The sequence below is a fragment of the Sceloporus occidentalis genome, unplaced genomic scaffold (genome assembly GCF_023333645.1).
Source record: "Sceloporus occidentalis isolate IW3139 unplaced genomic scaffold, rSceOcc1.0.p SCAF_5, whole genome shotgun sequence".
In the NCBI taxonomy this organism is placed as follows: Eukaryota; Metazoa; Chordata; class Lepidosauria; order Squamata; family Phrynosomatidae; genus Sceloporus; species Sceloporus occidentalis.
In genome coordinates, this window is record NW_028316985.1 from 27880932 (window position 1) to 27895572 (window position 14641).

The following is a 14641-nucleotide window of genomic DNA, read 5'->3' on the forward strand; positions in this document are numbered from 1 at the left end:
CCTGGGGAGGCTGAAGGGAAACAGCTGGACGCCACCACTTTGGCCCGGGAGGGTGGGGCTGCGTGGCTGGGCGCCGGGGCCCCTTTCCTGCGCAGGCATCTCCTGCCGGCCTCCCCCTCCCCAGGTGGAATGGTACCTTCCAGCCCGGGTTTGGCTCCCAGGCGAAGCGAGGCGCTTGCAAAGAGGCTGCCCAGCGCAGCATCCTCCAGAGCAGGAGCAGGAGCAGGAGCAGGAGCGGGAGGATCGGACGGAGGGAGCCAGCCCGGCGCAGTCCTTCCTCCCTGCCCGCAACTCTTTGGCAAGCGGCGGCCAGGCTGCTCCCCTCCCTCTGGGAGCCTCTGCCCGGCCATCCCTGCCCTTCCTTCCTTCCTTCCTTGGCGGCGGCGGCGGCGGGACAAAGCCATGAAGCCGGCGCTGCTGCTGGAAGTGATGCGGATGAACCGGGTCTGCCGGATGGTGCTGGTGACTTGCTTGGGCTCCTTCGCCCTCGTCATCTTCTACTTCCAAAGTATGTTGCACCCAGGTAGGGCACCGCCTGCTCCCTCCTTCCATCTCTTGGCAGTTGCCCCCCAGAATGAGTCCTGGGCTCCTTGGGGGCGATTGGGGAACGAACGCCTTGGACACCGCGGAGGGAGTGCTCCAAGCGGCATGGAAATGGAAGGGCGCTGGCTCTTCGGGGGTATCCCCTTGCAGTGCCCCCCAACGGGGCTCGTCTTGTTGGGGGCGGGGGGCTGAGCGAGAGGGCCCAGAAGGGGAGAGGCTCTTGCCAGGAAGGCGACCTGGACCAGTCCCCCCAGAAGGACGGGGGAGGGAAGGGGAAGCCACTGGGGGCGCCTCTCCTTGCCTGCTTCCCCCGAAGAGGACGGGGGCGGCGGCGGGAAGGGAGGGAGGGCTGGGGGCGCCCTCGAACCTTGGGGGACTCCTGGGGCCTCTTTGGAGGACGGAAAGGGCTCCTCAGAGGCTAGTGCCGGGAAGCCCTGCCTCCAGCCCCGCTCTCTAGCCGTCGGGGGTTTAAAGCCCTCTTTGCACCGCTTTAAGTCGTTGCCTGGCTCTTTGCTATGGAATTCTGGGAGTTGGAGTTTCTTGTGGGTCCGCTCTGGACCCCACAACAAACTCCAACTCCCAGAATTCCATAGCAAGGTGCCAGACAACGACTTAAAGCGGTGCCAAACCGCGTTATCTCTCCGGTGTGGCTGCAGGCGCGGGAAAGAGAGAGGTGTCGATTTAATGCAAAGCTCCTGAAGGGAGAAAATCTCCAAGCCTCCAGCCAGGGATTGGAAGCCCAGGAGAAAGAAAGCAGGAGGGACCTGTCGCTCGCCTTTCCGCCGATGGTCCGCGAGGGGACCTACTAAAGCAAATGACAGCGCTTGCCCATAGGAAACACTGGAGAACACTTGCCCATAAGAAAAAAATGGGCAAGTATGAAATGTTTCCCTATGGGTAAATATTCTCCAGTGCTTCCCTATAGGCAAGTGTTGTTTGTTTCAGTCCATCCTGTCTGCGAGGAGGCTCAGTAAAAACCCAGGAGGCGAAGGCTGAGCAAAGGGCCTTGCGGAGCCTGGAGTGTATGGGGGGCTAGTAGATGGAGAGCCCTGGCTAGGAGACAAGCTTCTCCCAGGGTTTGTCGTGGCCTTGGTCCCAAACACCCTGCAGAAATCATCCAGTGTGAGACCGCTTTACCTGCCCTGGCTCAGTACTAGGCAGTTGTCGCCACAATCAACTACAATTCCCAGGATTCCTCAGTACAGAACCAGGGCAATTAAAGTGGTCTCAAACTGGACGATTTCTGCAGTGGGTTTTGGACCTGAGTTAATGACCAGGTTTCCAAAACAGCAGTAAAATAGCTGGTCCAAAGCCAGGTGCTGGAGAGTGGCTGAGAGGGAAGTAGCTGTCAAGAAGGCTGTGCCCCAAATGGAAGGAATGAGCTCAAGTCCCAAACACACTGCAGAAATCATCCAGTACAATGGGATCTACTGCAGGATTAAACACTACTTGGTAAGGTCATGTTATTAACATGTAGTGTTTAATCCTGCAATAGATCCCACTGTACTGGATGATTTTCTTGGGAAGTCAGTGTTGCAATAGGAGACGAGGCAACAACACAATGTTGTTGTTGTTGTTGTTGTGTGCCTTCACCCTAAGGCAAACCTATCATGGAGTTTGCTTGGCAAGATTTGTTCAGAGGAGGTTTGCCATTGCCTTCCCCTGAGGCTGAGAGCATGGGACTTGCCCAAAGTTACTCATTGGGTTTCGTGGCTGAGCTGGGAATTGAACCACTACACCACACTGATGCAAACAGAGTAAAACTTTTGAATTCGAAGGCTTTCACAGCCGGCATCCATAGTTTTTTGTGGATGTTTCAGGCTTTGTGGACGTGTGAGCACCTACAAAAAGCGATGAGTCTTAAAACGCTCCCTTTTGTCTCGGCTCTGACACAGTACAGTTCTACTCATGTTGACACAGAAGGAAGTCCCACTGTCCGCTGAACTGGCTCCTGTGTGCGTTTACTCAAACATATTTCAGATTCTGCAGTGTGTCTGTGTGTGTCTGTGTGTGTGTGTTCATTTTCTAATACTGCATCTAGATTTGTGAGAGCTCAACAAATATACTCGCTATTTGAGCCTGCGAGATGAAGGGGGAGAAGAGTTTTCTTCACTTTTCTCAGGCAGTTCTCACTCTCCACTATAAATACTGTTGATGTGAGTCTTCTAGATGCTTTTCATCCCTTAGCTGTGCATGCGTGATGGATTTTTCTGGACCTGTGGGTGGGTGTGTGGAAAAAGATTTCACATTTTCATTTGTTTTCTTCAGTATTTAGTCCCAGTCCTCCTCAAGCCATGCCCTATGAATAATTTCATTGATTTCCCCTCCTTGCCAACTGCCAGTCTAACGCATTTGATAGGAAGTCTTTCTAATTTCTCCTAACATGGCTGTGTAGAATATATGTATTGTGTTTACAAAGACCCTGACTGTCCCTTGCGTTTTGTGTGGATGAGATAGCTAATTGGAAACTTCAGCAGTATTGCATTGGTCAGCTCTGCAGCCGATGAATTTTGCTCCTACCTAGAGGGAGTAGTTCTCCTGGCTGCTAATAGCTGTAGTAACTCAGAAATGCAAATCCTGAATGCACTATAATGGAATGTCCCTGCACATAAATGTTCTCCTTGGGATCTCATATCGTGACTGTATTAAACAATTTGGATGTAAAACAATTTAGGTGGCAATTGTGTGCCCTTATGGATGTGGATGTTCATTTTCACCCTCACTGAAGCTTACATTGCAGCTTGGTGAATAAAACGTCCCTGCGTAGCCTTGTTTGAACTGATTGCATATACTTCCAAGTTAGTTCTCACAGTAGCTGTGCTGAATCAGTATTAGAGATTCTGCATGCTACAAAACCCCCTCATAAAATTTCAGTCCTAAGCTGAAGCTCTACTGGATGTAATGCACCTGAGCATGCATAAATTTGAACTGACAATTGGACTCTTTAGGACCAGGGTGAAAATACACTTAAAACCCAACACATAGCTATTAGAAAAGGATTGGACTGGAGTATCTGTGTAGATAATGAAGGCCACATACTCAGCCTAAACAAGGATGAGGACATATAACTGCATCTGCTCATCTTGCTACTTGTCCTTCTCTCTGCCAGTGAATTTTGAACAGTAAGATTGTTGGGGCAAGGACCTGCCTCTTCTGCTTTCATTACTGTTAAAGCATAGGTGTGTTTAGACTGCTAACCAGTATAGCTAGTTGTGAGGAATGCTGGGAGTTGTAGTCCACAATTCCTACCCTTAATGAAAAGCCACAAGTATATGGGTTATGATGCATGAACTTTCACTCATTTCTTGTTGCTCAAAACAGTCTCCCCTGAGCCTAAAATGGCATAGTAAGGCTGAAAAACATAGTGAAAATGCCCCCCCCCCCCCATGTCCTCTAGAAGATGTTTTGGGGATGGGGGGGAATGATTTTTTTTTTTTAAAGTTACAGCCTTAATTTTTCTCTTAAGCTTCAGCGAATAATTTCATACAGTACAAGAACTTGCAGTGCAAACTGGCTGTTCTGATCATTAGGAATCCCAGTGATAGATTGGTCTTCATAAAACATACATCAGTGAACAATGACAGTCTCCCTTTTGTCTTCTTGGATAGCAGGCCTTGACCTTGGAGAGGGCAATTTTACATGAGGAGTAGAGCAACCACCCAGGTGTTTCAGCAGATAGAGCAAAGAACTTCTGGGCTCAACACCCTTTGATGGGGAACAGTTGCATTCAAACAGTATAGGTATGAATTAGTGTGGCCACCACAGCAGGAATTGATTTAGTACTCAACATTAAAAAGTGCGTGTAAACTTATCTCCTAAACTGATTGGATTATAGTTCTAAATTAAAGCTGGTTTCATTTGGTGGAGAGAGTCATAGAACATTTTATTCAGTGTAATGTTTGTTGCAAAAGATGAATGGAAAAGATAGTCATATTGAGGAGGTCTTCTTTTAATTTCACCCGCTCTCTCTTTGCTGTCCTAAGGGATTCTAGTCCCTTAGGGTATGTTCATAAATTAACTTTTTGAACTATGGTTCCCAGAACTCTTGGCAATGCTGGCTGAGGATTCTGAGAGCTGTAGTTGTATAGTTTTCAAGCATGGACTTTATACCAATTGCATTCTTGTTCATTATAAAAAGCCCTCTCTGGTTCTGAACAGCTGTGGCAGAAATTTTTTTTTAATGCATAAAGAACACAAATCTTATGCTTAATGAGTGTAACGCTCATGCTTTAAGAAGGGAGCAGCAACAAAGAGTACATGGAGAAAACGACTGCCCAGATTGAAAGGTCTGTTTATTGGAGGTTCAAGGAATGAAGTGGAAGATAAGCCAGGCAACCTTTCATTCCCTTACCAGTGGAACAAATTGCCTACTAACACTTTATCATAGAATTGTAGAGTTGAAAGAAGCCACATAGATACTGAGTCCAACCTCCCTGCTCAGTGCAGGAACTACATCTAGAACATTCCCAACACCTTTCCACCCTCTTTTTGAAGATATCTAGAGAAAGAGACCCCACCACATTTCTAGGTAATTGGTTCCATTGTCAAACCACTCTTACTGTAAAGAAGGTCCTTATAGTGTTCGGTCAAAGTCTATCTTCCTGTAATTTAAAATCATTAGAGCTGGTCCTACCCTCTGGGGCAGCAGAGAACAAACCTGTGCTCTCTACTTTGTGACAGCCCATGAGATATCTAAAGGATGCAATCATGCCATCTTCAGTTTTCTCTTCACCAGGTGGAACATGCCCAGTTCCTTTAACTCTTCCTTATATGTTTTGTTCTCCATACCTCATATCATCATTGTTGACCTTTCTGAAACTATTCCATCTTACCTATATCCTACTGAACATTGTTGAGAAATGCAGCAATGCTTAGCGCTGAAGAATCAAGAATGTCTCAGAGCAGGCAGTAGTAATAGGGTTAGATAGGGGCTGTGCAAACTGGCCATTAAGGCTGGCCTGGGGTGGAGTCGGGGCGTGGTGTCCATATGACACATGCCCCCCCTCCGCCTCCATGGAGGTGTGATGCTGCGCACCGCTCCACATGGCACACAGCGTCATGGTGCTCCTCTGGCACTGTGTGCCAAAGCAGCACCTTAAAGCTGTGGCTCCGTGGCTATCACATCCTTTCCAGGGTGCAAAAAGGACCCAATTTTTGCAGCTCCTTTTTGCACCCTGGAAAGGCCAGATCGGAGCCATGGCATGCAGTTGTCATGATCCTGATGCAGTGCAGGTGGAGGTGGCTGAAGGCTGCCCCTTAGGGGTGGTCTGCACAGCCTCTCAGTCTGAGTGACCCAAAGTGTTCTCCCTCCTTGTCTAACTATCCTGATCCCTCTGTGATGTACTCTTAGGGATGTCTCTCCACCTCTTCTCTTCCTGCCACTCCTTTCCCAGCTGTTCCCTAGAATGAAGCTAGATGAGATCAGCACTCTGAGTAACTCTGAGTAACTTTCTTGTTTTACAGTAGAGTTCCTATAATGAAGCCTTTACTTTGTTTCTCCAAGTTTCTCCAACTTGGTGTCGTTACTCCTTAATCCTTCAAATTTCTCCAAGCCATTGGTGTCTTTACTCCTGAATCTAACACACTCTTTATAAAAATGAGGTGCCTAGAGCTGAACACAGTACTGCTGATGAGGCCTGATGAATGCAGAATATAGTGGGACTATTACTTGTCCTAGAAACTATGATTTTATTAATGCAGACAAAAATGTTTGCCTTCTTTGCTATAGCTCCACATTTAAGTATCAATTGACAGGTACGTTATGAAGGAATCATTACACTTCAGATGGCCATGTTTTCTACTTGATAGAAGACAGTTTTCTGTTTGGACTCTATGTCCTGTTCAGCTCTGGTCTATCAGTAAAGAACAATTGAATGAGACAGAGAAAATGTCCATCAATCATTACCACTTGCATAGCAAATTGAGCAGGATACAGTCTGGTAACAGTTTCTATTGTGATAAGATGTCTTGCATTTGTACTTAAATTGCAACAATACTTTTTAAATATGCATGTGTACATACAAGTAAACAAAGGCAAACATTATGCATAATTGTTTTTCCTTTTGTTCATCTATTTTTTTTAGCCAGACTTCCTGTTTTTTTGGCCAGGCAGGAGTAGTTATCCTAATTCTCCTTTGTAAGTCCTAACAGCACCCTGTTGGCCAAGGATGGGCAACTGTGATCCTCCTTGTGGTGGATTGCAGCCCCAGGCATCCCTCTCTACTGTGTCCCAGCCTGGAAGAAAGGTGGGGATATAAAGAAAGTGATAGATGGACGGACTATATTGGATAGGATTGATGAGTTAGCAGTTCAACAACATCAGGAGGAATGCACTTTGCCCATTCCTGCTGTAGACGCTTGTTGGAATTCTGAACTTTGTCAAACATTCTCATCTTGAGCTTTGTCAAATAACGTCCAAAAATGGGTGTGATTCTCTAGTGCACCTTCATGTGAAACTGGGTCAGCTCTGTTCTGATGAGTTAATTCTGACAGCCCTTAACAGTAACTATGCAAAATTATATTTGTTAATAAATAAAACTAAATAAAACTTGAATTTTTAATCCTGCTTTTCTATTATAAGCAGTCAAAGCGGCTTACAATTTAAAATACACCAATATACAATACAAGTATATCTTAACCCTCCCTTAAAAAGAATTAAACATTTTACTATTAAAATTTAAACTATAAAATGAATTATTAAATAAATTATTATGACCAATGTACTGACGAGCAGATGGTGGTATAATACGAAATGTGAGGGGAGTTCCTTTTAGCTGGGTAGATCTACCCAGGGAAGGCCTGCTGGAAGAGATCTGTCTTGACAGCTTTTTAAAAGCTATCCAAGTTGGTAATTTAACAGATCTCCTCCTGCAGGCCATTCCACAGTCTGGGAGCGGTTGCAGAAAATGTGCTCTGGGAGGTTGCCGTTAATCTGGTCTTTTTTGTCTGCAATAAGTTTCTCCTGGAAGACCTGAGGGTGCAGGGTGGATTGTATGGAAGTTGAGCCTTTCCCATAAGCCAAAGAAGTGTTGTGGGGTGTAGGCTAGAGGAAAAAGCAGTATACTGTGCACATCCTTTAGCAGAAGGTTGGTTCTACTTGCATATTTGTGAGACTGCATTACTATTTGAGCATGCTGGGAAATTATGCTATGAGCTGCTAGTGTTTGCTGGAGACACCTAATCCAGTCTTGTGGTGTAATGGTTCCAGACATCAATGGCATGCCTCCTTTTTTGCATTATCTGTTGGCAATGCACAATGATACCTGACTTGCCCAGCAAATTGCATCAGTGTTCTGAGACCATCTGTGTTGAGAGTTGCCAGCTCTCCTAGGCCAATGCATAATTACATTGGTTTATCTCTGCTGAAGTACTGCCAATTCCATTTGCCTCATGTGTAATGTAGACAATACCTGGCAGAGGCTGGGTTCTATATGATTTTCTTAATTCTTCTGAGAAATGCTGTAAAACTGTGGTTCATGGCTACATTTGAGCTCTAGATGGCAATGGAGCCTAGAATCAAGTTCCCCACTGACAATGTGTTTGGGGCTTGTGCTGTACCTTTCATGCCCCTCTTTACTTTGTCCTATGGTAGTGTTCTGTCACTAACACATGTATGTGCTCTACTGGGCATTTGTGTCCCTGATAGGATTGCCAGATCAGGGCTATCTCAGGCCTTGAGATTTCAGGTTCAAAATATGAGATGACAGGATAACCTTATGCAGTGTTACAAGGGGCAGCCTTTATTGATGCCATTAAACAAGCTACATTAAGCATCAACCACAGTTGTGCAGAGTACGCCATTCACTTGAAAAACACTCAAGTCCAACTGACGGTGGAGATGCACAGATGTTCCAAGGTAGCATTCTCAATCTGAGATTCCTCCCTTCTGCTGTGAGGGCTAAAGAAGAGGAGCCAGACCCCAAGAGCTGACAACTCTAGTGTGCCTGTGCATTTCTCAGATTGTGATGAATAGTTATGATAATTCTCATTGTCAAGCAGTTTCTTATGTGATTTTTACAGCTCTTCTCCCAAAGAAGCCATCCATCTAGTGAACCCATACATGAACACAGGGCTATGCCTGTTGTCTTTAAACAAGGGTGGGAAACCTCTTTTGAACAAGAAGCAGAATTTTGATTTGGGAAAAGTACAGTGGGCCCTTGGTATCGTCTGTGCCCAGGACTCCTGGGTGGATACAAAAATCTGTGGTTGCTCAAGTCCAAATATATATAATGGTTTAATAATGGCATCCCTTATATAAAATAGCGAAGTCAAGATTTGCTTTTTGAAATTTTCTTGGCATATTTTTAAGCCATGAATGGTTGAATCAGTTGATGCAGAATCCATGGATATGAAGGGCAGAGTGTATTGCAAAAGACTTCATCCTGCCTTGGGAGGGGCCAAAGCAAGGTGAGCAGAGTTGGATGTAATTATTTCCAAGTTGACAATTTCTCCATCAAGCATACAAAGCACAGATCAATTGTATGCATGTTTACCCAGTACTTAGCTCTAGTGTAACAAGTTCATGGGCTAAAAATTACATTTCTGTTCCATACAGCAGTTTTATATGTTGCAAAGTATGGCTTACTTCCACACAAAAATGTTCTGAGCTTTATATATAGTGAAAGGACAACAAGTGGTTCATTCTTTTTCATGAAGATGTAGGTATACACTAACAGGATAATACTCTTAGGCTGCGTTCCCATTATGATTTAAAGCGAATTGATGATTGGGTTATATGACCACAGTTCCCATTTGAAACCGGCTCTGATCCTATTATGATTGGTTTCAATTGTGACGAAGCAAGGCAAACGCAAAACCCCCACTCTTTCCTGACACTAGTTCTCTGGTGGTTCTTTTGAAAAAAAAATGATTCCAAAGCGTGTTCAACTAGTGGGAACGACGGATCAGAATTGTATCATTCTGGAGGGGCGAGACTAATGGCAGAGGGGTGTTTACCATCCCCCCTCAGTTTTTGGTGGATCACCCCCCCCCCCCCCAGTCCTGCCTTTGTGCTTGTTGTGTGACCTATGGGCACGTGATTTTTTTAAAAAAAATTCATAGAAGATTTGATTCATTGATTTTGCAACTACTTCGGTGGCAAGCTGGGCAATTGGGCCAATGTCAGCTCAGTGAGGCAAGTAGTTGCAAAGCCAATGAATCAAATCTTCTATCATTTTTTTTTTAAAAAATATAGTTCTCGAGCTGGGCTGCTGCTTTTGTCACTGATAATGCGCAGATGGTTGACATGCATTTTGAAGTGGTGCAAACTAGTGGGGATGACAATTATGCCAAAAAAGAAGCGATTACAAAGGGATAATGAAAAGGTCCACTTTCATAGTGGGAATGATGGAACTTTTGGAATTGATTCACTGACACAGAGTTTAAATGTAAATGGGAATGGGGCCTTAGCATCTGCATAGTGATTTCAGGAATCCTAATGCAATGTCTAAATTGAGTCATTACAGCAAGGGTAGGCAATGTACTGCCCTCTGTATGTTAAGGACTATATTTTCAATAACTCTTGACCAGTAGCCATGTTGGGTGGATTATTAAAAATGACACTTATCCCTATTTTAGAGTAACCCTTTAAGGCAAAACTTTTTGACTGTGAGCCATATTGTGGATGGGACAACCTTGGCAGAAAGAGCAAGAGAGTTGGGTTGCCTATGGCCATCATCTGAAGATAGCTTTGGAACAAACATATTTTTCAAAACTATAGTGTTTCTATACCTCATGTTCAAACATAGAATTTAATGTTTGCTTGTAATGCTAAAATGGTTGAAGAGTCTAACTGACCATAATGGGAGGGAGAAATGAGACCATTGGGACCAATTCTGATTAGTTTATCTCTTGCTTTGATTTTGGAACTTCACTAAGATGAATGAAGCTCCTTTTTAGGTCAGTCTTGACGCAATTGGTGTACTCTGCTATCCTTCCCCATGTTAAAACATTGACTTACTTTTGGGAAATAGTGTAGGGTAATGATTGCTTTGGTTCCGTGAAATCTAATCTTACTGTTATCTGCTTGCAATCTGCATGAGGGAGTAATAAGGGACACAGCTGTCATTAGAAAGCCAAATTGCATGAAGTGATAGTTATCAGGTGATTAAGCTTAAGCTCTCCCAGCTTGCATCCTGTTAAATGCAGTGGGTTTTTTTTTTTTTTTGTGATAAGAAGGTTCAGTCTTTGATAGCTGAATTATGCAGGCCATTTTGGACAGTCAAGTGAATAATGAATAATTGTAGCTATTGCAGCAAGAAACATGGTTGTGTCATGCTGCATGGAACAAAGTTGTAACTCTAATTAAGCAAATGTCTGTTGGTTTGGCGTTAAATATATGAGTGGTTTAGAATTCTATTTTGAACTGATTAATTGCTCCTTTGAATGATATTGTACTCTCTTAATCCTTTTGCATTAAGTCGGCATTTGAGCCACCGTAGTGTAGTAGTTTGAGTGTTGGGACTGTGAGTTTTGGCCATGAAACCCCCTGGGTGATCTTGGGCAAGTCACATGTTCTCAGCCTCAGGGGAAGGGAATAGCAAACCTTCTCTGAACAAAACTTGCCAAGAAAACCTGATGATAGGGTCACTGTAGGGTTGCTGTAGTCGGAAATGACTTGAAGGCACACAACAAAAACAACACATTCTTCTGGTCCTCATTGACTAATAATTTGTGTTTGTATGCTCCTTCTTGTTTTTCTCTCTCTGTATCATTTGACTGCTTAAGAAATGTTGCCTGTGAGCCTCAACCCTGCCAACAAAGGTGGGCAACCCATGGCCCTCCAGGTGTAGGATTGCAAATCCATCTCACAGCTTTGGCAGTGCTGGCAAGGGGTGATGAGAAATGTGGGTTGACATCTTTTGCCCTATTGGTAAAATTAATGCACCTTAATTGCCCTTTTAGGAGCAAGCCATCCCAAAATGTTTTGAATCAGATAGGAATCTTTTACAACAATGCACAGCTATTGAGAAAAGTCACCTTACCCAGTCACTATGAAGATATCAACCAACCTTAAAAGAACAGGGAAGCTTGAGAAGAATGGAAAATGTTGTTTCCTATATTCAAAAAATTATTAGCACTTCAACCCTGCAAATCTTTGGCTCCAGTACAGCACTTCCCTGTTTGTTATACAAGTTGTCTAGAGGCAGCTTGACAATGATTTGAGTGTTGGACTAGGGTTTAATTCCCAGATCAGCCATAAAACCCCCTGGGTGGCTTAGGCAAGTCACACAAGCTCAGCCTCAGGGAAAGGCAATGGCAAACCTCCTCTGAACAAACCTTGCCAAGAACACCCCATGATAGGTTTGTCTTAGGCTCACCATAAGTCAGAAATGACTTGAAGGCACACACATCACACACACAACAATGGTTTGCCATAAACTCTGCAAGTGGGTTGAAGACGCATGTGAAGAACTGTGGCTTTGTTCAGTTGCCCATTATCCCAGTTCAATTTGAGCTCTTGTTTGTATGAACAACAAAACATGAATATTCCCCAGATGTGAGTGTGAGAAACCCAGATTTTTTTTTTTAAAAAAATTGACAGTCAAAGTCATTTTGAGTTTCAGTGTGCTGATGTTATTTTGTTTTACAGATGGGGTACTTTGCCCTAGAAAAGAGTTGAGTCATGAGATTATGTGTGGAAACTATAAATAGCCCACAGAATGAGTGAACTGGATATTAACCCAAGATTTTGGTGTAACACTAACTTAGTAGGAGAACAACTGAGATAAGGATGAAGAAGAATGTGTCACTCAGAATGCTAAATGTATAATATGCATTTATCAGTTTAGCTTTTTGTGTGTTCAGTACCCTTCCCACATCCTGCAATTTTAGTTGTAAAAAAGCAATTTAAAAATGAGTATAGTTTCTCACATTATTATATTTAGCCTCCACCTTGAAGGCCATGGCTATCTATATGTGTATAGATGATGTGAGATGTAATAGTACTGAAGCAGAAATAAAGATAAGAATTTATTCTGATAAATCATTAGCAGAACTTGGAGAAAGTAACTTTTTGGACTTTGGCTGCCTGCCTCCTTCAGCCAGCATGACTATATAATCACTGAAGAGTCTATTTCATCTCTGCATCATTGAAATACAGTTTCCAGAATCCTGTTTGATAGGAAGAGCTTTGAAACTGATTCTTCAGTGAACATGTTCGACTGCCCATTTTGGGACTAATACTCAGAACTTGCATCTCATCAACCACAGCTTCCTGAATTCCCTAGTCCAGTGCTTCTTAAGCTACCTTATCGGAGGACTGATAGCCTTCTTCCACCTATGCCCAGTGTGCTAGGAACCAGCTCCTTATTTGTGCCCATTAACTAAAATTGTTTCTTTCTTTTCTGGAAATCTCCAGGGAGCAGTAGCTGATGGCTTCTAGACCAGCACCAGTCTGTGGACTACCATTTTGAATACTATTGCCCTAGCCAACATGGCCAGCAGCAATGTCACTTGGAGTCTAACATCAAGCTGCTCCCACTGAAGCCGATTTGGGGCCGTGGCAAACACACACCACGGCCCCAATCTGCCTTGAAGCCAGCTAAAAAAGACGTGACAAAGATCTGCTCCTTTTTTGGCTGACAAAAAGCCAGCTTTTCCCATCCTGCAGTGGATTGAAGCCAGCTGCAAGCCACTCCGGCAGTGTGCAGTGTATAAAAGTTGTGCTGCCAGAGCTGCTTGAAGCCTCCCATGTCTAAACAGCTAGAGGTATGCAGCGCCTAAATGCCATGCCCCCACGCCGCCCAGATGGGCGGCTTTACCAGGCCATCTGTTTCGGCCCTATGTGAATAGTTTACAATGAGTAGGCTCTCAATGTGTCTGACTGAGATTCCAAAGAGAAGAACTATTTTTGCCATCCAAATTACTTTGGATGATCGGCCTATTGAAATTTAGGACCTGACCTTAAAGAGGTGGGGGAAAAGGAAGAGAGGATATATACACAAAAAAAGCACACTGTAGACTTGGAAGACCTTTCAGAAAGCTGGTCACTGTGTTAATATATTCTTTTATTTTAGTCTTTTGTTCTCGAGCAGTAAGTGCTAGAAATATAAATAAAGCAGGTCAGCTTGAAGTCTTTCTTAATGTGAAGGTCTGAGCCCTTTTGGTGCTGGTTAAAGTACCTTGGAAGATCAGATTACACATTTCAGTCCAGATTTGACTGTTTCTGTCTGAGATCCTATGAACAAAATGTCATGGTTGAGTAGCATACCAAGCTCCCCTGTTACCAACTCCAGAATTGGATATTCTAATGTTAGCAAAGGAGGGTGTCAGGAAACATTTGACTGTGTGTCTATACCCAAGTTTATATATCTTACACTAAGATCTGGGGTAATTTTCAGGTCTCAATGGATGATGATCTTGATCTACGTTTGGCTATGGAAAGATGGGTAGATGTTTCTCTATACTTCTGCTTTCAATAGAAAGTGGAATGGCATATACAGTACTCCAACGTTTCACAGCTGAAAAATGGGACACATGTGGCTAAACTACACAGTATAGTCAAGATGGCAAACATTTTTAATGAGGAGGAACAGCTAGGAAATGCTGCAGCAGTTTCCTTTTGACTGAGCCTGTTGGGAAGGGCAAGATCTGATGGGCAAGATTTGATAATTCACAATGGCAGCAATGGATAAAATGGACTTTGGTAGAAATTTTATTGCTTGAATAAAAACGGTCGCCTGCTAGCTGGGCAGACCGTTTTGCCGCTAGAGGCGGCAAAAACTATAAGCCCCAGTATGCACTGGGGCTTGCCCCGGCTCCCTATTGATGCATGGGGCGGAAGGGGCGGTCCTTCCGCCCCGCGACGCTCTGGGAGTCAGGCTTAGTGGTGGGGAGCTTCTGGTCCTCCAGGGCAGCCCATTGGTTGGGCTGCCTTGGAGGAGGAGTTCCGGAACACACGTTGTGGGGGCGGGGCTTAGGCCTATATAAGGCCGTGCTGCAGGCCCCGTCCCCCAGTCGGTGCTTGGCTTCGCACAGTGCGGAGCCAAGCTAGGAAGGGAGGAAGACAGGAGCAGCTTCCCCCGCCCACCCACCGCTGTTTTGTGTTTTTTTTGTCACAACTTGGGGCGGCAGCATAGGCCAGGATCTGCACAGTGTG

At 44.4% G+C, this 14641-nt stretch overlaps 1 protein-coding gene across 2 annotated transcripts in view; it reads left to right on the top strand.

Moving 5' to 3' along the window:
- Positions 1-327: 327 nt before the first annotated feature.
- CHST11 (carbohydrate sulfotransferase 11) overlaps positions 328-14641 on the top strand; it is a 241179-nt gene continuing 226865 nt past the window's right edge. Inside the window, exon 1 of one of the 2 annotated variants that reach the window (XM_089528016.1) lies at positions 328-523. In XM_089528016.1, the coding sequence (XP_089384142.1) occupies positions 403-523 (121 nt within the window). In that variant the 5' untranslated portion in view covers positions 328-402. The remainder of the gene's footprint in view (positions 524-14641) is intronic. The other variant, XM_089528017.1, reaches the window with a different exon arrangement.